The sequence below is a fragment of the Daucus carota genome, chromosome 1, assembly GCF_001625215.2.
Source record: "Daucus carota subsp. sativus chromosome 1, DH1 v3.0, whole genome shotgun sequence".
Taxonomy (NCBI): domain Eukaryota; kingdom Viridiplantae; phylum Streptophyta; class Magnoliopsida; order Apiales; family Apiaceae; genus Daucus; species Daucus carota.
In genome coordinates this window covers 38,893,686-38,918,006 of record NC_030381.2, presented here as the reverse complement: position 1 = coordinate 38,918,006, position 24,321 = coordinate 38,893,686, and the positions used below count along the sequence as shown (strand labels likewise).

Genomic DNA, 24,321 nt, shown 5'->3' with positions numbered 1-24,321 from the left:
GGATTATTAAAATTTATTACATTTCACTTCATTTACTTTCTCCTGCTGTTTTCTGTTTTCTGCTTTCATGAAGGGCCGAAGCTAATTCATTGACCAGTGCTCTCTCTAAAGAAAAGTTTGCACGCCCCGGTCATATTTAAAAGTAAATATTCGCCATAATTTAAATAAACAAGTCACGTAAGAGTACAATTATCTAAAGTCTCTCGGCTCTGCCAAAGCACAAATAGCGTTCAGAAAAACCTATAATCTTTCTGACTTCACATGCTATTTTTTTTAACATTTTAACTCCAAGCTTGGATTCACTTGGATATGAGTAAGTCCAAATTTTTCATCAAGAAGATTGTTGGGAAACATGATGAAGAGGTGGAATTAGAGTTCCTTCCAAAACATGTGGGTCTTACTTAAAATAATTTGGAATGGAATGACCGAAAGAGGGAAGATTTTAGACATTTTTTCTAATCACCTCAAATTTCATTCCGTATTCCTTTCCATCCAAGAAGTGGACACAACCTAAATCTCCGGCCTAATTGCCAATCTAAATTACTCGTCTATCAATTGCCACTATTAACCTACTCATGTCAATGCTTACTCGTATCAATGGCCTGCTAGTTGATATGGTAACAGAACCATTTAATAGATAATAAAACGATAATTATCTGGGTGGATGTCGTACCCAAGAAATAACATTTTAACACGCTGGTATGACTCAGACTTCACATAAGAGAAGTAATTGTATTTTGGTCATAAAAAGATTTTCAATATGAATACAAAATGCAATCACAGGTTTGTCGAGCTTTGTAATTTTTTAATTTATACTCTAATATAATTATAAATTCATGGTACCTACAAAACATTATATAAAGTGCTGGTTTATTGGCTTCTCTATGATTCCGTAAACTTATAATAGTACAGTACTCTACTTGCATGGCAGACTCACATCTTTCACATGCAGGCATATATCTGAACAGTGATCACAGATGTTCCTGAAGTATCTCAATGGCAGAAGTGTAATGTGGTTGTAACGTAAAAAAAATATTTAAGAATGCAAGAGGTACATACAACAAAGCACTCCCAAAAAAAACAAAAAAAAAAACTGTCTTACAAGATATCTTTATAGCTCCTCGAAACCTTCTTCATCTGCTTCTTCCTCTAACCTCTGATATACGTTTCTCCAAGTTTCCATCTATGAGATGCAAATATACGACCAACAAAGAAATTTGAAGTGTACATGTAAATAGTCGGCATATACATATAAATATTGCAAAGAAATCTTATTTAACAATTATGCAGATGATTTGAGCGTTATGTTCAAGTTTGTAATGACGAGTACAAAGGCGGCAGTAACTAGTATAAAATATAATTGTAGGAGCAATATTCTCTCTTCTGCTATTAAGTTGATTTAATTTCTATCATAATCATTAACTCCTACATATACTTGTAAACTGCTGCCCAACCCAAACCTTATCTAAGGTTTCACAGTAACTTTTTCCTCAGTATGTTTTACCTTTTCAAGGCAAAAAAGATATTACCTGCAATTACAACAAGCTTAATGTAATCACAAGGGTAGGTGCTCGCACGTAAAAAAGCTGAAACTAGTTGATTTACTATGAATTTATAAAGGCTGTTAGTACTATTTAGTAACCCTGATTCTAGAATATTGTGTATAAGACTGTTCAACTTGATCTTTGATCACTTATGCAAAGAAAAATGTCAGGCATGAGACTTGCCAAATTGAGCAGCATGCGAACAATATAACTCATACTGATATTCTAAAACCTAACCTGATCATCAGAAAACCGCAAGTGTTCAGCTACAAAAAGGATGCTTGTGTGCTCTCCTGGAATCAAGTGCTTGCTGTAGGTTCTTGCAACTTCATCATAGGCAATAATATTCACTCTGAAACCGTAGGTCATGAAAAGTTTGTCCAGCCATTGATTTATGGGCCACTAATATGAGAAAAATCTAAAGTCATTACTATACCAGAGCTACTCATGAAGACAGCATACACAAACACTGTGAAATCAACTGACCTGCACCCCGATTTCAGTTTTTACCAACCAGACAGGCAATTCTCCCAAAAACAGGCATCCCTTCATGGCTAAACTACTGACAAGAGATAGGATCTCTTTAAAGTGTACCAAATTCACAACAGGAAACCCCTAAAATAAAGAATCCTGAGCACAATTAATTTTTTAGTGAAAAGAGTCGCAGAATTGGTCAAAATTAAAAGGTTTTGCTACCTGGTATACCCATAGACTTGGTTGGTTACCAGTAAATCCTTTCATGCATAGTTGTTCCATATTAAATGACTGCACTGGCACATGAAGTAATATACAGTTTTTTGGAATCGTTGCCCCGACATCTGATAGTTTCTCAAGAAAACACTGTCAAAGTGTCAATACCAAAATGTATGCTGAGAAAACATTTAGGATCATGAGACATTTTTCGATTATTGCCAAACATCATATCATATCCGCTTTTGCTTCAACGATTATGAAATTTTAAAAAAAAATAGAATTACTGTGGAACAATACCTACCTTTGAGCTTTTGAGCTGCTCGATTGAATACATTTTCTGGAGATATATCATAAATTATGGTAGAACTGGGCCAGTTGAGACGATATGCCCGCGTATCCATGCCATCTGTCAACAGAACAACCTGCATTGCACAGATATAAGGGCCAACAGAAATTCTAACCACTAACATCAGTTACTTTCTGAAAACACTAGCACGGTGTACCTGCTTAACTCCATCTATATTCTTGATCACAGCAAGCAATTTATCATCGATGAACTTAGTGGCCAGACAGTAGTGATTGCTATGGTATTCTGCATCCAACTCAGCAGTAGGACCGAAACAGGCCGAATACGTGTCGATAAAAAGAGGCTCTGCAACATAGATTTAAACTTTTTTTCATGATTTAGTACTAACATAGTAACATGTATATTGTTAGTTAACAACAAAATCAGAATATTAAATATGAATATGCAATCATTCTGCTACACATCAGTGTTAACTCTCTATGTACCAATTAAACGTTACTACAGTAACATGAGGTGAAAATTACAATTAGAAACGCCTAGCAACTGTTTGAGGAAATGCCTGAACCAAAAGTATTTTAAATTTTTATATAAAAGAATGCAATGAGAATGAAAGGGGACAGTTGAAATTGCCTGAAGAAATAGTTTCTTTGAAACGAAGTGAAGCACGAGTAGTGGCAAAGCGGAGTAACGGGTCTTCTTCCTCGGGCCGGGCCGGGTTGAAATTGGCGTTTAATCTAAAAGCTTTGCGAGTGTTGTAAGAGCAAAAGTGTGATGGGCGTAGAAGAAGATTTGCAGGGGCGATACCCGCCAAACATTCCATTTTGCAGAAGTGTATGTTGCATTTTGCTTTTTGTTGTTTTATTTTTCACAAGTAAAATTTTGGATAAAATTCAAAAAAAATATTCATTTTATTTTTAATATTAATACATAGAGGTTTCTTTTACGATTCTGTATGCTTTATATGTTGGAAGTGAAAATTGGAGGATAATTATTTTTCAAAATTATAATATAATATTATCTTATAATTTAATAGTAATATTTCATTACTTTTATGATTAGAATATTTTTTTCATAGAACAAGACTCATTAAATTAAAAAAATTACGAAGATATACCGATGATAATTAGGGGTCTATTCCCGCTTTGTTAAAAAATATTGGTAAAATAAGTGTTATTGTCGAAATCATATTATTATTGGATAATTTTTTGATTTCACATCGTTTTGATAAGTTTTGATAATAAAATTATTGACAACTTCCGTAAAAGATGGAAATAAGCTTTTTTCAAAAATAAGGCCCTGTTTTTTTAAAAACAATTTTTAAATTGAAAACAACTTTTACATTTATGGGTAAAAGAATTAAAAAGTTTTAGAAGAAATTAGATATTTATGAAAATATATATATATATATATATATATATATATATATATATATGGGTTTGTTCAAATACAAACCAACTTTATCATAAAAACCTAAAAACCAATTTCAAAACTAAACAAATATCCCCCCAAACTCTTAAAAACTAACAATATCCCCCCCCCCCCAGCTTTGCCATCAACTTCCCCAAACTTACACTTTCCACCCCGCCACATCACCACGCCACGTCAGCGCAGGGGGTCCCCCCACTGCTGACGTGGCACTGCCACGTCAGCACTGGGTCACACCGTCACACCCACTGCTGACGTGGCAGTGCCACGTCATCGGCCACGTCAGCACCTGCTGACGTGGCAGTGCCACGTCATCTGCCACGTTAGCAGTGGACTGACCCAGTGCTGACGTGGCAGATGATGTCAGCAGTGGGGCCCCCCTGAAAATCAAAAAAAAATAAAAAATAAAAAGATTGGAGTGCTCATAGCAAAAATGGGAGTGGAAATAGTGGTTTTTAGGTTTGTATGAGAGTGTGGTTTGTAGTGGAATAAGCCCCTATATATATATATATAATCCTTTCTTTAATACTGGTAGCTAAAAACTGATCCTTTTTTTTAAGTGCGTAGCCTAGTATCAGGGTGAACAAAAACCCGAATAATCCGCAAAATCAACCCAGCCCACTTCCTTTTAACCCGATCAGTCAGAACCATCCAAAACCGAAGTATTAATGAGTTCATTTTTCTTTAATCAGAATAGGCTGGGTCAAATTTTAACAAATCTCAACCCTTATTCAACCCAACAGAACACAACCCGTTATATTATATAAATTATATATTAATATTTAAGTTTGTAAAATTGATAAATACATATATTTTATAAATATAAGTTTCATCTGAGTTTAAAATATTCAACAACAATATCATGTCAGGTGATAAAAGTTACTGAAGTATACTCAAATCGATTAATTAAGGACTTGCTTTTATACATGAAATTTGTTGCTTAAAATCATGGGTGGTATGATGTGAATATGATCTTTAAAATAGCAGTCGCCCATAATTTTTGATCATTTATAACACTCTTTCTGCAACTCATCAATTTTATATTTGATCATTTATTAATTTTGTTTTTGAAAATGAGAATAAATCTCACAAAAATGAACCGACAATTCACCGTGATAATTCTTTCATTCAAGAAAGCTTATTATCTATCTGTCGGACATGCAAGATGACCGGGAAAATTTAGACAATAAAACTTTAATGTTTGAAAAGAAAAATCCGTCTTCTACCAAGAATCTTGAAAAATAAAAAAAACAACAACAAGAATATAAGTCAGTATATAACTTTAAAAAAAATCAACTTCAAAATTTACGTCAAAAATAGGTCTACTTATGGTCATGCTCTCCGGTCAAAAAAAAATCAACTTCAAAATTTACGTCAAATTTTCAATATCTGCAAATTAATGTTAGATTTTAATTTTATATTTCTATCTCAAAAGTGAACCGTGATAACGAATTAATGTTAGATTAAAAATATACTTTTAGATTAATGGGTTAGAATAATCATAAACTAATTAAATAGATTCGGTCGTGTTTTCTCCTCTAATCCGACCAACGACCCGCGTTCTTCACTAACCACATCTACCACGTAGTTAGGACTTTGAAATAGGATCACGTGTTCATATACCAAGCCCAAAACAAGTTTAAATAGATAATCAACGATAAAACCCACCTAACCTTTTTATCCACGCTTTAATCTTATATATAAACCTCGACAAAACAAAAACCTTTTAGTTCTTAAAACATACCGTCACTCCTCGGGGGAGAAAAAAACATACCATCACTGTTGTAAAACTTTATTGTTAATTTTTAAATTTTTTGTTAATTTATTTATTCTGCACTAATTTAACTAGAAATTTTCAGATTTCTAAAAAATATTTGATAAATCTTTTTAGTTTCGGTTTTTGATTTCTATAGCACTCCGGACCTTAATTTAGATACTGTTTGGCGTTGCTGTTGCAGGCAGTAACACCAGTTTTTTGATGAAAAACAAGTGAAAAACTGTTTGGTAAATTTTAAAAAGCTGTTTTTAGAAAAAACAGGCGCTGCCATACTTTTGGAAAAACTGCTTTTAGCAAAAATAGATCCTCCCATTCTTTTGAAAAAACTGCTTTTTAGCTTTTGCAGTAAGCTGTTACAGATTTCACTATCAAACCTCATCAAAAAATCATTTTTAAAAAAATTATAACTCAAAATAAGCAAATATTAAAAAGATTATCAAACAGTTATCTGATTTTTACGACAACACTTTTTTTACCAGCATTTTTCCTAACAATACAACAATTTTTACGGCACTTTGACTCTAGGTCATAAATAAACCCGGTTGATAAATAAACCCTGTGAAGGAAAATAATTTTGATAAATTCTCACCAACCCAAAAAGGCAACTAAGTGATATAAGTTGGTAAAACTAGAGGTTAGGTAGCTAGTCCAGCAGCCCAATTAGCCCTTTGCCACAACATATACATACAATACTCACACCAAACATCCTTTCAGACATACATTAGCTTATCTTCTTCTTTCTTCATCTTCACCCACCAATCCCTCGAGAAATGGAGTCCAAATTACAAACCCCAGATACCCAAGAAGATAAAAATGATACCCAACAGCTCTCTCTCCCCAAATCTCTCCCAATTGCTTCAATTACACTATCTCTCTCCTCACTTCTCCCTACCCATTTCTTCCTCCCTCCTAAAATCACTTCCCTTTTCTCGTCTTCTCCGTCTAGAGTCAAAATCCCGTCGCAAATCTCTGCTCTTTACGACGCTTCTCTCTCTAGTTCTTGCTCCACTCTCTCTCCTCAGAAGCCGTTCTTTAAGTCCACCGTCTCTCCGACCCCTTTACAGAATACTCTGTTCTTGAACCCTAAACGCCCTTCTGAGCCTTCGAATGCGGCTGGGTTACGGAGGGCTTCGATTGTTTGGTTTAGAAATGATCTTAGGGTTAATGACAATGAGTGTCTCACTGCTGCTAATAATGAGTCTATGTCTGTGCTTCCGGTGTATTGTTTTGACCCAACTGATTATGGGAAATCGAGTAGTGGGTTCGATAAGACGGGCCCGTATCGAGCTACATTTTTGATTGAGTCTGTGTCGGATTTGAGGAAGAATTTGCAGGCGAAAGGGTCGGATTTGGTGGTGAGGATCGGGAAGCCGGAGTCGGTTTTGGCTGAGTTGGCTAAGGCGGTTGGGGCGGAAGCGGTTTATTCGCATCAAGAGGTTTCGCATGATGAGGTTAAGGCCGAGGGGAAAATTGAGAATGTGATGAAAGATGAGGGGTTGGAAGTTAAGTACTTCTGGGGAAGTACATTGTATCATGTTGAGGATTTGCCATTTAAGTTGGAGGAAATGCCGACTAATTATGGGGGGTTCAGGGAGAAAGTTCAAGGTTTGGAGGTTAGGAAGACAATAGCAGCGTTGGATCAGTTGAAGGGGTTGCCTAAAGCAGGAGATGTAGAGCCTGGGGAGATTCCGTCTCTGTCTGATTTGGGTCTTAATTCTGCAGCAGCAGTGGGGCAGGTAAATGTTGTTTGTTGAATAATGTATGAGTTAATTGTGATATTTATGTGTGCCTTTGATATAGATAACTATATAATTATGTTCATTACTTAAAAAGTGTAAGTCTTTCCAACACACATGTAAAAAGCCTGAAACTTTAGGAAAGCAGACAACTTATGGTATATACTTGTGTGAGCAGACGAGACAAGTTTACCATATGTTACGATCTAGGAGGCGGTTCATGTCAATGGAAACCAAGTTATATATACGCCTGAAGTGGACTTGCCCCATACGACTGAAGTGGACTTGCCCCATAAGCCTACATTTTATGTGGTGATGGTTCATTCAGCTTCATTCTCGCAACAGTAGTATGCAGTATGCCTGCATCTACTGATTAGTATAGTGTATAAATAAACCTTTTAACAGCAATGGGAATCTACAAGTGGCCAAGAAAAATGACACTATTTTGATCCAACATAGAGCCAACCCTCTCTATACTTTACACTGCTAAAATAGTAGATAAAATCTTGCTGGACCTCATCTAAAAGCTACTGGTCTGGTTGCTAAACCTAAGAAAATGTCAAACTAAACTAAGTAGCCAATGAGACAGATATAGATTTGTCCTATATGGCAATGTATAACATAATAGCAGTTTTAAAGTAATTTATTAATCATCAATTTGTTACCCGCTATAGCCTTGTGCTAGAAGGTTTTAAGTTAAATCCGGTGTACACTCTGGTACATGAAAAGCATGAAAAAGGAGAGAGGATAAGCATAAGCTTCCTTTTGAACTCCTAATAAAATGATAATCCATAGAGGCGAGGCCCTGTGTAAGTCTGCAGTGTCTTCAAATGGATGGAAATAATAAAAAGAATAGAGTAGCTATAGCTATATAATTGTTATCAAAGAAAGGAGAGAATGGAGATCCAAACAATGGAGGAATGAATCATCAGAAAACAGTAGCAATGAAGCCTTAGGGTCTATTGGATAGTGAGTTAAGAAGGAAGGGTCAGATCGGATTGGGTTGATGATGAATGGTTAGATTGAACAATTATCTTGTTTGGTTCAACTCTCACCTTATATGGATAAAAAAGTCAAATGAAGGACAGATACAGTTTCTCAGAATGGGTACCCCAGGGGAAAATATAATAATTAGGTAAAAAGTATTTCTAAAAACACCATTGACCACTCCATAAAAGCTTGCTCCCATCAGAACAGTGAACAAAGCAGCTCAATTTTCAGCACCACCCCGATTTAGGGTGTTGGAAACTATTCTCCACATAATTCAAAGTCAGTCCCTCTCAACCCTTCTCCAACCCGCTTGAATTCAACCCCTCTTCTTAAACTTTTCAAATACTAGGATCTGAAAGTTTCAACCCTCAATGTCTACTCGTATCAGTCTCTGCCTGGTATCTGCATTAGTTGATAGGCTACCTGCCCATCACTAAGCAAAAGCAGAAAGGAGGTTTACATAGTTCAGTTTCGAGGCCTATTATTATCTGTAAGGAATAAATTGGAAAATAATTTCAGCTCTGCATAAACAGAAAGAAGTTCAACTATATAATGGACCAATGTTATAAAGTAATTTTATATGTGCTGGTTCCATATATATCTATCCGAGTTGTCTCCCTCTGCTTTCATATGACCTCACTGTACTGAGATTGATGAGGAAGAGGAAAAGCTTACTATTTTCTAAAATGCAAATATAGGACAGTTTAGATTGGACTATCTAGTTAGGCCACTTAAAGTAGTGTACTTTGGACACGGCCATCGTCATTTGCCGATGTTGATTTTGATCAATTGATACAAATTGGAAGACCACCTTAAAGAATCTGTGACAGAAGTAAAATAATCACTTATCTTTCTGTCTTCCTGCCTTTGGATAACTATTATGTTATATGTATAATCTTTTATTTTTCATTTATATGCACTTATCTGCCTACTTGATCAAGAATTATTGCATTATATAGTTTATTTGCACAAGTTGATGTTTTATTGAATGAAGTTATAGGCTGGTAATTATGAGTTTATTATCATATATGTTAATGAGTACTCCCTCTGGTCCATTATATAAGTCGTTTGACTTTTTACAAGTAACTTTAGGTGCTTTGACCATATAGCAAAAATTAATATTTTTGTTTTTTTCCCTGAATAAAAATATAACATATTTATCCAGAAAAAGAAAATTTTAAGAATACCAATTTTAAATATGTGGTCAAACCTCCTAAAGATGCAGGTAAAAGGTCAAATGACTTATATAATGGACAAGAGGGAGTAGTAGATTTCTAAATTTTTTGCTGCTGCTTCTGTCAACAATATATAATGCTGTTTGTTGATATGCAGGATGGGAAACCTGCTGCTAGTGCTTCTCTAGTGGGAGGTGAGACTGAAGCAATGCAGAGGCTTAAAAAATTTGCTGCTGAATGCCAGGCACAACCTCACAAGCCAAGCAAGGACGGTAGTAGTGATAGCATCTATGGTGCAAACTTCTCCTGTAGAATCTCACCATGGCTAGCTATGGGCTGCCTTTCTCCACGGGCCATGTTCGACGAGCTTAAGAGTTCTGCTTCCAGGTATTCTTAGGTTTAAAGTTAGCTTCTTTGTCTCTAGTAATAAGACAATCAAACTTGTTGATTAATGGGTTTTATAATTATTATGTTATCTACAGATCAATTTCTGCTGCTTCAACCAAGAAAGATGGTGGCAGTGGGTCATCTGATACTGGAATGAATTGGTTATTGTATGAGCTGTTGTGGAGGGATTTCTTCAGGTAAGATGAAACATGCACATTCCAAGAAAAGAGTATTTACTAGTTTACTGACTTTCATTGTGGGCATCTGAGGATATTTGTCGTTCTATCTTAAAAATTTTCAGTAGGCTCTCAGCGTTGCCCTGGTGACTAATTATTTGCTGTATATCATATTACTGATCCACCTATTATTTCTTTGTTTCAGGTTCATTACTAAAAAGTATAGTTCCGCCAAACAGAGGAATGCTGCTCCAGTCACAGCTTGTACAGGTGCTGTTGCCTGAGGAAGTATTATGTGAAAATACGCTTGGAGCATATTGCTTCTCTGTGTTCTTATCTAAACTGTAGTTAATGAACTCTTTAATTTGGGGATCCTAAATTTTTTGGAGATATCATCATAATGAGTTGCTTTAATATATGTGTTGTCACTGGCAGAACAAGTGTGGAATGTGTGCTTCTCATTCTTTTGTTCAATATTCTCCTGAATATGTAACTTTGCTTGAATCTGTTAGTGGGGTGCAATTTCCCTTGGAAGCCTTTGGTGTAATTAGCTTAAGATAATGGAAATTCAAGATACAATATTTCATTTTTTAAATATTCCATTGTCATTATTTCTTTTACTTCGAGGCCCAATTTTTTTCACAAAAAATGCTATCGCAATCATTTGATCAATAAGATTTATTCTACAAAGAATATTAAGATTCCATTTGGTTGTGTATTAAGTGGTAATTTTGGAGCTTTACTCTAATTAGTAATTAGTAACAGCGGACAGCAGAGACAATCACTCAGCAACTATGTATACTCTGTACAACAGATTGTGATTGTGATGGCCAAAAAACTTAACTCAAGTTATCTAAAGCAGATACCATATAAGAATTTTATTAAAAATTACTTGTATGTCAAAGAACAAACAAGAAGAGAAATATGATCATATTTAGGGGCGTTTGTGGATTAAAAGTGAGAAGTATATAGGTTAATGAAGTGTTTATAGCATGAGCAGCGTGATTATATGCTATAGTCATTTCAAGATGTTACGATATCAAGCATCACATACTTGCAACATAATGTCAATAATGTACCGCAAAGTCACAGTGATTTAGAACTCAATATTCATGTGCATGTTTGGCTTCATAACTAAAAAGCTATTACATAAAAACAGATTTCAAAAGACAAATATTTTCAAAAATAGTTTTCAGAAAATATAACACTAGAAAACAGTGTTTATAAAATTAAATTAAAAACACCGCCTAAGTATCTGGCAGGGGAGCATGTGAGAGTGCAGATGAGAGAGGATTATGATACATCCATCTCTAGACTAAATGTGAAACTGAAGAAGGAAGCCCGTCCAGAACCAATTCATGAGATGCATGTAAGCCAAGTAATAACTTCTTAATTGTTTCATCACCTAAGCAATCAACAATGAACCTCCTACAATGTAGCACTTGGAACAAAACAATGTTAGCAGCAACCAGTATTCAGTAACAAACAATTCGACTTATAATGTAGATGATGGATGTGGAGTCAGTGTTGGATTTTTTTAGATATATCAAAAGCAACACTAGCATATGCATATACAGGTTCAAGTTCTGCTCCAAATCATTTTAACTACAAATTTGTTAGGCAATTATAAAAATATTAAGTTGGAATACATATCAGATTTACCAAGCACAGTGTAGATAGCTGACAATTGTTTATACAAAGAAATGAGTTGATGAAGAGGTCAAAGACAACAGTAAACTGTATACAAGTGGCCAGCGGCGACATCAAAGACAGTAGAGAATACTAGAATCAGAGTAAAGAGCAGAAAAAAATAGCTAATACACACACACACAAGCACATAAGCATATGAGTAATTAAGAAGATCAGATTAGACTTAATGACACATAGTCATGTAACCACTATAAATTTTATAGTTTTTTATAAAGTCATCTGCAGGGGTATTTTTGTAACTTGAAGACTACCTTCTAATTTTAACTTTACCAATAATCACCACAGGAGCATATTCCTTCTGTAAAATGGTGAAAGCGGTTACAATCTCTTATAACAATCTCTCGACCATATATATTAGATATCATCTTTATGGCAACATGACAATCTCTACATATCCTTAGGTTTTTTACAATGCGGATAGGTGTACCAGCACTTGTCTTTAATATGGCGAATGCAATTGCCAATTTTTCACTGTGAAGCCAAAGTGCCTTCTCTTTTGCTTCTTCATCCAAATCAAGTAATACTTCTCCGGTGTTGCTCACATATCCTTCTAGTTTTAATCTGCTCATCATCTCCTGAAGCATCATATATATTTCCCTCGTCTCTGGATGAGACTCATCTCCAACAAAAAACTCATGTATTACACCATCCAGCTCCACCAAGCTGCAGCCAGGAACTTTCTTGACTCCCTTTGTCTCCATAAGATCTCGTACATTCCGGACATCCTTCCAATTACCCAACTTGGCATGCACATTTGACAGAAGTACATAGGCTGAGCTATTTGTAGGTTCTAGTTCAATCAATTTCTTGCCTGCAATCTCACATGTCTTAATGTCCCCAGCTATTCTAGACCCACTTAGAAGAGCACCCCATACAAGAACATCTGGCTCCATTGGCATTGAATTAACAACATTCCATGCTTTGTCAATAAGACCAGCTCTTCCGTAAAGATCAACCATACAACCATAGTGATTGATTGAAGGGACAATACCAAACTCCCTAGTCATTTTCTCAAAATATGCCTCCCCTTCATTCACTAATCCACCATGCACACACGCATAAAGTACACCCAAGAACGTAACAGCATTAGGTTTAATCCCACTACACATCATCCTTGAAAAAAAGGCAAGAGACTCAGCAGAGTGCCCATGCATAGCAAAGGCAGAGATCATGGCACTCCACGTGATCACATCCTTACTCGAACCCAAATTATCAAAAACCCATCTCGCCCTATCAACCCTCCCACATTTCGCATACATATTAATCAAACAAGTCCCTAAGACATCATCAATCACCATCCCACATCTCTCAATATAAGCATGCACCCAATTCCCATGTTCAAGCGCCCCCAATTTCCCACACGCAGACAACAAGACCGACATCGTATACTCATTAGGCCTCACACAATCCACCCCCAACTTCTGCATTTCCCTAAACAACGCCAAACACTCCTTATACTTCCCAAACTTAACATACCCATTAAGCATACAACTCCAAGAAACAACATTCTTAACCGGCATTGCATCAAACAACCCCCGCGCCACATCAACCAACCCCATCTTCACATTCGCATTCACCATCGAATTCCACGACAGTAAATCCGGTTCATCAATTTCATCAAACACTTGGTGTGCACAACCCAAATGACCACAAAAACAGTACATGTTAATCAAACAAGTTTGAACAAAAGGGTCAGAACCAAACCCGAAGCGGAGAATCTGGGAATGGATATTTTGGCCAGACAAGAAGTGGGAAGGGGAATTGAAGGAAGGTAGAAGAAAGGGGAATGTGTGAAAATCAGGCGAGACATTGTGAAATCGCATTCTAAAGTAGATAGAGAGGGGGGAAGCAATGGCATTAGTGGAGCAAGATGAATTGGATTGAGATTGGGTTCGAATGAGAGTGTTCCAAATGAACGATTCGAAAGATGGGTGCCTCAAATTTAGAATTGGGTGGGTGGTTTGAATCATCAGCTTGCTCATTGTTGCTGGTGGATATAATATTATGGCGGGAAACTTCAAGATTCAAATGTTTATATTGTCTCTAATTTATAGTATGAGTTTTGGATTATTTTTCTTGTCATACAAGTTGCATGTTTAATTCAACTTTGTATTTGGCAATCCGTTTTTTGGTACCCTCGTTTCTTTCATTAATTTATGTACTCCCTCCGTTCCATTTTAGTTGTCACATTTCTATCAATAAACAAATTTATCAATATATCATTAATTTTTTTTGAATCAACCGGATTTTATCTAAATAAGCATCAATTTAAACGATGTGGAAGAGCTCATTGGAGCAAGTGTTTCAAATGAGTACCTAGTTCCTTAATACAAACAGCACAGACCATACAGTAGACAACTATAGAAAATATCCCTGTCCGAAGGGAAAAACTGCTTTCAGTTAATTTTTACATGAAATAACAAAGCATAGTTACGCTCAGTGTGAGATAATAATGCTACGCCTGATGAAACCAAGACCTAATATATTTCCACATTGAAAGTATCCAAGTTCTTACATTTACAGCAGTATTTAACTTCAGTCAAGGAGGGCCAAAGTACACGCTGATAAAGACCTGCAGCTCCGCCCGTTTCATACTTTCAAACCTTCCTCATACAGAGAAAATATTTCTCATGAACCTTGAAACTTTCCATCTTGGCAGCGTCGCCCTTCAGCACCAATTGAAGTCCTCCAAATGATAAACGTGCCACTCTAACACCAAAAGAAAAAAAATAACAATAAACAAGTGATCATACAACATCCTTACAAAAGCATAATTGTTTTTTAACATCAGCAGTGAGGCCATATATTGGGCATGACTAGCCACATTATAATACAAACAGAGCCTGATTATAGACATCTACGAGCGGAACAATCTAGCTTACTTAGGTGCAACTAACAAGGCCACTGTAACAAACATAAGGGGTCTGCTTTCCGTGACGATGATTTACATGCTTTAAGATGTAACAATCTATAAACATATACATACTTTTCAGCATTAGCGTCAGATCCCTCATCTGATATCTTATACAGCAGTCCGTGCATGACATACTCAAATTTATCCGCAAGTGAATTCTGTTTGCCCTGAAAATTCAGTGCATGTCATCAATTCAGCTACAATTAGTTAAATTATTCTAGCACAAAAAAAAAAAGGAAGCAACTTTAAAGAGTAACAGTAGTTGCACCCATATTTCAAGATAATTACTAGAGCAGAATGAACTTGCATTAGGTTGTTATTTACATATAATTACTACGATGTGGAGCTTGTTTTATAATTAACTCCAATATCACATTTTCTTTTTACTGGAGTGTAGATGGGGTCACACAGCTCAAGTTGAACCCTCAGGGGTTCCGAACTCCAGCAGGAGATTATATGACTACAGATATTAGGATCCAGAGCAACAAGTAAAATATGTCTAATATTCTAATCAGACAAAAATAAAAAATAAGAACTGCAGATGTTCAGAATCATCCAATTTGAGTGTGGCCACAGCAAATTGAAGGTTCAGATTGCATAATTTTGAGGGTTATCTATATTTTCATCCAACAAGTACCCAAGTCGTAACCCCTTAAAGGAAAAAAGCCATACCTTTGAGTACATCAGTCCCATTTCCTTTTTCCAACAATCTCTTTGTTTTTCTAACCAATGACAAAAATTCATATTTCTCACTATCTATATTGTCGATGGTATCCTCTTGAAGAATACAAGTTCTGATTTTAATAATCCTGCACCATTTCTATCGTACGGCTCATGTATTTGAATTGATTGGACCAGTATGGTTTGCATCGATTTGTATAAACCAAAACAAAATCGAAGGGAGGTGTACTGACATCTGAATTCAGTTTTGCACTGTATGGTTTGTATCCATTTGTAAAAGCAAAATCAGAACCAAAGAGAGGTATAGTAAAATCTTGATTCGATTTTGCATATATATATTTATATTGTATGAATGAGCGATGGCCATTTGTTTGGTGACATAAACCTAGTGGCTGATCACTTTCGTTGATTTAGTTATGTTTTATCTTTCAAAATCATTGAATCAAAAACCCAAGAATAAGGTATCAGGGCATGGTTTTTTCCTAAATCCAGCAATATCTTAGCTGAAAATATATTGGGGACTAGGGAGGGCATTTTTAGGGAAACACGAGGAAAAGGGGGCGATCTGTATATTCGACAAACAAAGGAAGGGATATACATTTTTCACTTTAGGTTTTATGTGCATAATCAAAGATACTTTTATTGGGGTTGTGCATTCAGTAAAAAACCAAACGGAACCAAATAAAAATTCGGTTAACCGAAACCAAAATGTCAGCAAAATGCCTACCGAACACCGAACCGAACTAAATTCTGTTTATTCCCAAAAACCGAATTGTAAAACCGAAATTAACCACAGTTGCTAAAAATCTGAAATTTAAGAATAGAAAGAATAAAAAGCTTAAAATTCTTGAAGAGCAGCTAAATTTGTATAAAGAGCAACCTCATGAAGAATCTAAAATTGTTGAAGCTCATAAAGCTGAACTAGATCAGATGCTGGCAAAACTGATAGCAAGTATGCTCAACTAGAAAAGGAAAACAAAGGGCTCACTGAAGTAAATCGCAAATCAGGAACAACACGCAACTGCTTTCCCCCTTACTAGTTGGGTGAAAACCAGATCCTAAATATCGTGCAGTATGTGTTGATGAAAACAACTACACGCTAATCTAGTTTTAAATACAACTCTATCTGTAACCACTTGTTCGTTACCAGCTATCCAGAAAGTGCAACTGAAGTGAATGAGTACTGGACTATATCGACATCTTGTTTCTGTATAGAATATTAGGTATTAATAATTAATTTAATATTTCGGTTAACCGCTCGGTTATCGGTTAACCGCAGTTAAAAACCAAAAAAAAATGAAACACCGAAATTCGGGAACCGCAGTTCCAAAAAGAAAAACCGGAAAACCGAAATTTGGGATTTTGCCTACCGAAAAATGAACCGAAATATTTAATTTAGTTAACCAAACCGAAAATTTTTAATATCGGTTCGGTTTTCGGTTAATACCAAAATCACAGCCCTAACTTTTGGGGTTAGAATGTAAACAACCCTAAGTCTGGAGGTAGTGAGGTATCTGGCAGTGTCCAGGGACTTATTTTTGGGAAACATATGACGAAAGCCATTTGAGGTAACCTCAAGTATGAGCAACTACCAACTACATGAATATGGACTTCCAATTTAAAATGTATTTTTAAGCCATAGGGGTCCGCTTGCTTCCTGAAATCAGACATGCTAACTACAGACAAACAAGTTTTTCAAGTAGGAAAAAGTACATGTATCGTGACTAGTATCCAAGAAGTAAGCGGTCAAGGTTCAACAATTATTTATCCAAGAAGCAATTAATCAAGGTTCTATAATGATATATATCTAGGTATTTTGAAGTGCAACAACCAATTACCTTAGGTAAAAGGCTTGTAACAGCTGAACCATCTTCATTCAGAGTATCAGCCAACACGATCCTAAACTTATCCCCGACACGAACAGGACAAAGTTCTGAGTGCACATCTAGATGCAGCTGCATTTTCAATTGCTCACTTCGAGCTTCGATGCGAGAAACTAAAGAGAAATTAGTAATACTTGAGCATAGATTAATATATGTGAAAAAACAAAAGTATTAGTAATAAATATCTCACTGTTTTGAGCAGACAGAATTCACAATATATACAGTAAGCAGCATACAAGAATAGAGATCAAAATCAGTGATCAGGATTCAAGAGTGGTAGATATACCTTTGTCGTACTTTTTACCATCGGCATCCAAGCGATCAACCTTAATAATATCATCAAAGTGAAAGTGAACCATTCTTAAAGTGAAGTATTTTCCCCCAAAAAATGTAACCTGAGAGCATGTGTAGATTAGAAATAAACAAAATTACAACCTGACAGGACATAGGTTAGTAAGATAATGATGTACAGTTAAAAATATAAAATAATATGTTTGTAACACTGATTATTATATAAACTTCCCAGCTAATCACCATAATATGTAGATGCAAGATAGTATTGCGTTTGTATAGTAGAATTTCATTTTAAAGTAATGGATAACCAGGATAGGGGTGACCCAGTCTCCGATTTATTAATTAGAAAACTACTTTCTAATCATAGAAAAACTAGTTAACAAGATATTTTTAGCCCCAAATCCAATTAAGATATTTATACTAGCACCGCCGGTTAGTTTGTAATTCCGGCTCCGCCACTTATTTTGTCCCAATAACATGTTTGGAATTGACGATAATTCATGACATTTAAAATCCATCATTTGATGAACTTAGGGGAGTTAGGTTCATGATTAATGTGTCTGGTTAACGGGAATCGGAATCTCAAACTCATGCATTGGTGTTTGCATTAGTCATTTTATGAAATGAGAACCTCATTCCCACTTGATTGGTAAATCATTCATAATACGGCCCTTGTTCACTCTCATACCCTCATTGTTCACTCTCATACCCCTCGTTCTCATTCCCAAATGTTATTCCCATCTACCATACAAACGCCCTTGATAATTGAACACAACGCAAGGCGTTGGTTTCATTTGATAAGCATAAACAAACTAAACAAATCACATTCTACCAGAAAAACATATCAATTTCAGAATGCAATGCCAACAAATAATATTAGTACTGAATGAAAAAGGCACTAACCGAAGAGACAAAATTAGGGTTTTGGACCCAAATGCTACGAGACTTGACTGAGTGAGTGTGACTGTCCTGAACAAGCACGCTGTGTGATTTACTAAAATAGAGAGCTTTATTGACGTGTCAGCTGCTGAAGATGTTAACGGAAAATATAGAAAATAATTTTACAATACTTCTCGGTTCTTTTACGGCGATGGTCAATGATCAATACTCGAGATAAAAGATCAATTTAAATGGATAAAGGTTTTTTTTTAATCTATTCTTGACATAAAACATGATACTCTTTCTGTTTTGAAATATAAGTCGTTTGATTTTTTGGCACATATTTATAAATCTTTTGACCGCATAGTTAAAATTATTATTTTTTTTTAAAAAATTCAATATAAATATATGATTAATATTATAATTCAGAAAAAGAAAATTTTAAAAATAACAATTTTAAATAAGCTGTCAAAAGATTTAGAAGTGTGTCAAAAAGTCAAAGCGCGAGGGACTAAAATTATCTGATCACCCATTTTCAGAAATCGCATTCCCGTGGCCTCTCGTTTGTAAGCATCGACCCCGATTCTGGCCGGAACAATCGAAGTTATATTTCAGTTAAAGATCCATCTAGACGGTCGTTTAGAATTGAGTTGGGTTTGAGGCATGTTCTTAACCTCTATACGTAAATAATTTCATCTAATGGATAATTCTCTGAGATGCAGAGGTTAACTGTTTTGGCATATCGGAAAAGGGATTCTAAATATCAAGAAAGTTTATTTCCAAATATAAAAATCTTGATGGGTACTCATTCTTGCTGCAGCAGCGCAGAAATCATTTGGAGACATGTGCGGTGTGCCATAGGTTTTTAGAAAACATATATCAGTGATTCAGTGTTATATAATGTTTCAAAACTGATTAGTCCAATTGATGGCAGAATTGATGAAACAAGGCCATCAATAAACCCAATGATAGACAATCTTCCCAATATTGTCTACACACACTTAATAACAAAACAAAATAGCTCCGCATTAGTAACAAAGTTGCAAGATATTGAAGATATCCAAGAACCTATAAAGACTCTGTCCAGTAATAATTGAAACACGAAAATTCCAGAAAGGAGGCTTCTACATCAAAATAAAGAAGACAATAGAGCTAAATCAAACAATTTAATCCTCCTCTTCGCCTTCGTTTTCAGCGATGTTAAAGTATCGCAACTCGTAAACATTTCGGTCTTTGTTGGAGGCAATAACCCTCAACCAATCCCTCACATTGTTCTTCTTCAGGTACTTCTTTGTCAAGTATTTCAAATACCTACAGAGCAAAAATGAAAAGTTAAGTTAGATGTTTGTTAACTTCAAGGACTCTTAGTTACAAACCATAATGATGAATTAATTGCACTAGCTCTTAACCCAAAAAACCTACGTGACAAATTGTAATGACTATCCAATAACTCAGTTTCATACCATGACAGCATAGTAGAGGGCATAGTAGAGGTTTAATCCTCTCTTAAACAGAAGACACTTGCATTCAAAAGAAAACAATGCAGGTCAATAGCTAATAATAGAACCCTAAATTCAAAACTGGGAATCGGGGACTTGAAACTAACTGCAACCAGTTTGATTCTTTCTTTACATGGTTACAGTATTCGATAGATACACACATCTTAACTTGCGTGTTCAATCTACAAGAATTTAGCACAAAAGAAACCAAAAATACAAGTACTTTTGAGCCAATGCATTATATAACCACCATAATAGGGAATCGCATCAATCAAACAGCAACCTATTCTTCTAAGTTGCGATCAATAATATTATCTGAAATTGTTGAGAATCATTCAAAGTTATTTGAAATTTTTTTAATTAGTTTGTTAGCTCCAATTTTTTAGTCATAGGATACTCTTTAAGTTCTGTTAAATCTTTAGTCAATTAGTAGGTGTGCTGCCTATATAAAGCTATTTCCTGTATTTCATGTTAATATGCAGAATGAATAAGTAATTTTCTTTAGTGCTTCTACTTTAACAAGAAAAAAAAAACAACACAAACAAACAAACAATCAAATAGCGGAAACAAATCCCGGTTCATATAGAGGACGATAAACGATCATCCAATAGCAACAAACTAAACTATACACTAACATGTTTTCTAAAAGTTGCATCACTTATCAGCCTAGCAAAAAATTAAAATCGATGAATCACCAGCAAACTACTAATCACCAACAAAAATCACGTAAACTCTACATCTAACACCAAATTTAACCGTCTCAACAACATTTTACACATTCTCATCATGAAAACCGTAAATACGCAATACAGAAAGAGTAATTGGCGAAAAATGAGACTACCTCTTGGAGAAGGTACTGTCGGAGGTGACAGTGATCTTGCTCTTCTCACGCACGACGGTGACGGAGTCTCCGAGAGCTCCGGCTTTCCCGCCGACCTTAATTCTCTCCTGCAGAAACTTCTCGAGAGAAGCGATGTCCATGATCTTATCTTCCACCGGCTTTCCGCAGTCGATCACGAACGTCGCTCCCTTCTTCTTTCCCCCCTTTCCGGCGCCTCCGGTGACTTTACTCATCTTTACTCTTCTCTGCTCGTTCAATTAGCACAAGTTAGCTCAATTTTAACAAATATATACTTACAGATTGTGTGTGTAGGTGTGGAGAGATTGGAATACCTGGTGGAAATGTGAAGCGGCCGTCTGCAACTCGATACGAGTGAAAGGGACGAAGTAGGTTATATCACTTTAGTTATTTAGGGTTTTTCTTCTAGCTTACTGGGTCGGGCCGGGCTGGGAGAGTTATACGATTTGGGCTCAAGAAAAAGGACATGTCAACAAACTTTAGGAAAATAGTATACAAATGAGCAATTAAGAATTCGGTTTGGCTAGTGTGTGCCCATGGCCACATGCTAAGCGCGGAAATTTTTGTATTTGAGAGATTTTGATTAGTGTGGTTGGTGTATTTGCAGGAGGGTCCACCATTATCATGAGATAATAGCCAATCAAAATGATCCAAGCACAAAATTTTCCGCGCTTAGCATGTGCCCATGGGCACACCATAGAAAAACCGTTAAGAATTAACAAAAGATACATCTTACTCAAAAAACAAAAGATACATCTAAGATTAAAAAAAAATATTAGAAAATATAAAAAAATTAAGTAAATCATAATTCAATAATATTTAATAAAACATTTGAGAATTAATATATGAAATAATCAAATTATAATATACTATTATAAGCCAATGGATATAATTGATTATTATAGTATCTAAAAGTAATTAACTAATTAAGGATTTCTCGATGATGTGTCATGGGCACATACTAAGCCCTAAAATGTATGAATTTGAATGATTTTGATTGGCATACGCTCTTTAATAATGATGGACCCCCTGCGTTTACAACAACCATCCAATTAAAATCTTCGTATATATGGCTTCAAAAATAATCTTCGCATTTTTGAAAAAATTATTTAGGAAATGATATATTTGTATTTTTTATTTGAAAAATTATTTTTTTATATTTTTCTTAAAATTACGGTATTCTTTCAGAAAAATTTCTAAGCTCGAATTTGTGAGAAAAAACTCAAAAGATTACGCTCTTCCAAACACATGTCTTTTTGAGGGGGTTAATAGGTTAAAATATTAGTGAACTAACTCAAAACATGCAATTGGATTACTGAACTAAAAAAAACCATCGACTAGTTGAACTAATATAAACTTATAATTAACTAACTAAACTAATATAAACTCATAATCGGATAACTGAATTGATTCTCAACTTGTAATTGGGTAATCAAAATTAAAAATTATAAAATTATAACATATTTTCATTCATATACATTTATATACTCAATTAGTTTTTAATGTAAAAATTAACAACTGAAATCAATTTTGTACTTATCAAACTAATAAAAAAGATAATCATGTTACAACTATATTATAGCATTCGGGATAAAATTGTTAGATTGAGAGAGAGAGATATGAAATATATTGAGAGAGGAGGGAAATTGAGAGAGTATAGGAAAGAATAGAGAGGAGAGAGATTAAGAGATGAGAGAGATTTAGGCTATTTTTGATATTGTTGTTGCATACAGCAGATGCCCACACTTTTGAAGATGCTGATTTTCATCTTCTCCACGAAGTTATCATAAAATTTCAACATCAAAAACATTTTTTTATATTATAATTCAAAATATGTAAATATCAAAAAGATTGAAAGAGAAAAGATAAGAGAATGGTTGAGATTAAGAGAGATGAGAGTGATTTAGAGTGATTGCAAGTTAATTTTTGTTGAGTACCACTTATGAAAATTTATTATTCTTTCAGTATACTTAGTTAAAAGTTTTAATAAATTTAAAAATGTAAATATAAGTTGGGATTGAGTTGAGTTTTATAAGTTACAAGTTCAGTTTTTATTCTATTATTATATTAATGACCGTTAGTTAAATACAAATTTTATTTTCTTGAATTATATAAATGCAAGACTTCTAAGTTCACTAACACAATTACAAGTTTTAGATCAGTTCGATTATGTTTTAGCATATCAATCTTTTTCGAGACAGAGCAAGCGGTGGAAAAGAAGTGATATATATGAAGTGGGGTCACTTACGTCATTTATCTTCACTCTATATAGACTTGACAAGTACTCCCTCCGTCCTGGTCATTTGTATACATTTGGTTGGTATACAGAGACGAAGAAAAAAATGTAAAAAATGAGTAAAGTTAGATAAAAAATGGGTATAATGGTGGGACCCATTTATATTTAATAATAGATTTGAGATAGGGGAGAAAGACAGTGGGTGTAATAGTGTTTATATTATTAGAGCAAGTCCAACAGTGTCTTAGTAGAAGTCTTAAATATATAATAAAATATAATGTCCCAGTGATCTACGATACTATACACATACATCTATTCCAACAATATGCCTTATCCTCATGCCATAATACTAAACGGTTTTTCTAGTATGTACCCATGGGCACATGCTAAGCGCGGAGTTTTATAAATTTGGGAGGTTTTGATTGGCTTTTGCATGTTAATAATGGTGGACCCCCTGCAAATGCAACAACCACACCAATCAAAACCTCCCAAACTTATAAAACTCTGCGCTTAGAATGTGCCCATGGGCACACACTAGACAAACCCAATACTAAAATATTAATATATTTGAATACAACTATATATAAGCCAAACATGAAAAGGTGTGAAAAAGAGAGAGAGAGTAAATATTTTATAGATTAAAATAGTTTAGGACAAGTGTTGTAGTGCCTTATAAATAAGGCACATGTAGTGTGTCCTGGTGTTTTAAGGCACCACTAGGACACTATTGGATCACATTTTTATGTTAAATGTCTTAAATTTTACTTAGGACATTATTACAGGGCATTGTTGGACATGCTTTTATAGAATGGAGATAATGGAAGAAGGTATATTGTAAAATTTTACTACTTTTGGAATGTATACAATTGGTTGGACATCCAAAAAGAAAACTGTATACATATAAATCGGACGGAGAGAGTAGTATTTTTATACTCTATAAAATAGAATTTTATAAATTATTTTACCTTTTCTTTATTTATGATTATAATATTTAAATGTTTATAAAAACAATTCTACTAAACAAAAGTTTGATATTTAAATATATATAAAAATACAATCTAAATATAAGTTACAAACCTATATCTTAAATTGTGTGTTTTGTAATAAAAAAAAACCACAAAAAATTATCTTTAACATGTGTCTCACATAATGAAAA

General features: G+C 34.8%; 5 protein-coding genes across 6 annotated transcripts; 1 reads left to right on the top strand and 4 right to left on the bottom strand.

Annotated features, from left to right (window-relative positions):
* Positions 1-976: 976 nt before the first annotated feature.
* On the bottom strand, positions 977-3,402 carry LOC108222387 (O-methyltransferase 1, chloroplastic). The gene is made up of 7 exons (XM_017396307.2): positions 3,175-3,402; positions 2,741-2,889; positions 2,539-2,659; positions 2,241-2,362; positions 2,031-2,159; positions 1,782-1,946; positions 977-1,183 (listed from the first exon to the last, which is right to left on the bottom strand). The coding sequence occupies exons 1-7, from the start codon at positions 3,362-3,364 to the stop codon at positions 1,112-1,114; spliced, it is 948 nt and encodes a 315-aa protein (XP_017251796.1). The 5' UTR covers positions 3,365-3,402; the 3' UTR covers positions 977-1,111.
* A 2,951-nt stretch (positions 3,403-6,353) lies between these two features.
* Positions 6,354-10,805, top strand: LOC108204870 (blue-light photoreceptor PHR2). Its single transcript, XM_017374525.2, has 4 exons — positions 6,354-7,482; positions 9,805-10,034; positions 10,130-10,231; positions 10,416-10,805. Exons 1-4 carry the CDS (start codon positions 6,517-6,519, stop codon positions 10,492-10,494), a joined length of 1,377 nt encoding a protein of 458 aa, XP_017230014.1. The 5' UTR covers positions 6,354-6,516; the 3' UTR covers positions 10,495-10,805.
* Positions 10,806-12,094: 1,289 nt separating this feature from the next.
* Positions 12,095-14,038, bottom strand: LOC108194820 (pentatricopeptide repeat-containing protein At3g62890). Its single transcript, XM_017361759.2, has one exon. It carries the CDS (start codon positions 13,900-13,902, stop codon positions 12,187-12,189), a length of 1,716 nt encoding a protein of 571 aa, XP_017217248.1. The 5' UTR covers positions 13,903-14,038; the 3' UTR covers positions 12,095-12,186.
* A 241-nt stretch (positions 14,039-14,279) lies between these two features.
* LOC108215206 (DNA-directed RNA polymerases II, IV and V subunit 8B) lies at positions 14,280-18,732 on the bottom strand. 2 transcript variants are annotated; one of them, XM_017387597.2, is made up of 5 exons: positions 18,596-18,732; positions 17,685-17,793; positions 17,354-17,511; positions 14,907-15,001; positions 14,280-14,629 (listed from the first exon to the last, which is right to left on the bottom strand). In XM_017387597.2, exons 2-5 carry the CDS (start codon positions 17,755-17,757, stop codon positions 14,518-14,520), a joined length of 438 nt encoding a protein of 145 aa, XP_017243086.1. In that variant the 5' UTR covers positions 17,758-17,793; positions 18,596-18,732; the 3' UTR covers positions 14,280-14,517. The 2 variants fall into 2 exon arrangements, with proteins under 2 accessions (XP_017243086.1, XP_017243096.1); XM_017387607.2 differs by having other exon boundaries at positions 17,354-17,496.
* An 844-nt stretch (positions 18,733-19,576) lies between these two features.
* LOC108207062 (large ribosomal subunit protein eL22z) lies at positions 19,577-21,383 on the bottom strand. The gene is made up of 3 exons (XM_017377530.2): positions 21,244-21,383; positions 20,912-21,156; positions 19,577-19,882 (listed from the first exon to the last, which is right to left on the bottom strand). Exons 2-3 carry the CDS (start codon positions 21,142-21,144, stop codon positions 19,738-19,740), a joined length of 378 nt encoding a protein of 125 aa, XP_017233019.1. The 5' UTR covers positions 21,145-21,156; positions 21,244-21,383; the 3' UTR covers positions 19,577-19,737.
* Between the last annotated feature and the right edge of the window lie 2,938 nt (positions 21,384-24,321).

Excerpts from the sequence above, each read along its gene's own strand:
- LOC108194820 (XM_017361759.2), bottom strand. The coding sequence starts at position 13,902 with ATGAGCAAGCTGATGATTCAAACCACCCACCCAATTCTAAATTTGAGG.
- LOC108222387 (XM_017396307.2), bottom strand. The coding sequence starts at position 3,364 with ATGGAATGTTTGGCGGGTATCGCCCCTGCAAATCTTCTTCTACGCCCA. Across the intron at positions 2,363-2,538 it reads AGCAGCTCAAAAGCTCAAAG|ATGTCGGGGCAACGATTCCA; the intron begins GTAGGTATTGTT and ends AGAAACTATCAG. Across the intron at positions 1,947-2,030 it reads AAACTGAAATCGGGGTGCAG|TGGCCCATAAATCAATGGCT; the intron begins GTCAGTTGATTT and ends TTCTCATATTAG.
- LOC108204870 (XM_017374525.2), top strand. The coding sequence starts at position 6,517 with ATGGAGTCCAAATTACAAACCCCAGATACCCAAGAAGATAAAAATGAT. Across the intron at positions 7,483-9,804 it reads CTGCAGCAGCAGTGGGGCAG|GATGGGAAACCTGCTGCTAG; the intron begins GTAAATGTTGTT and ends GTTGATATGCAG. Across the intron at positions 10,035-10,129 it reads CTTAAGAGTTCTGCTTCCAG|ATCAATTTCTGCTGCTTCAA; the intron begins GTATTCTTAGGT and ends TGTTATCTACAG.
- LOC108207062 (XM_017377530.2), bottom strand. The coding sequence starts at position 21,144 with ATGAGTAAAGTCACCGGAGGCGCCGGAAAGGGGGGAAAGAAGAAGGGA. Across the intron at positions 19,883-20,911 it reads GACAGTACCTTCTCCAAGAG|GTATTTGAAATACTTGACAA; the intron begins GTAGTCTCATTT and ends TTTGCTCTGTAG.
- LOC108215206 (XM_017387597.2), bottom strand. The coding sequence starts at position 17,757 with ATGGTTCACTTTCACTTTGATGATATTATTAAGGTTGATCGCTTGGAT. Across the intron at positions 17,512-17,684 it reads TGGTAAAAAGTACGACAAAG|TTTCTCGCATCGAAGCTCGA; the intron begins GTATATCTACCA and ends ATTTCTCTTTAG. Across the intron at positions 15,002-17,353 it reads TTACAAGCCTTTTACCTAAG|GGCAAACAGAATTCACTTGC; the intron begins GTAATTGGTTGT and ends CTGAATTTTCAG.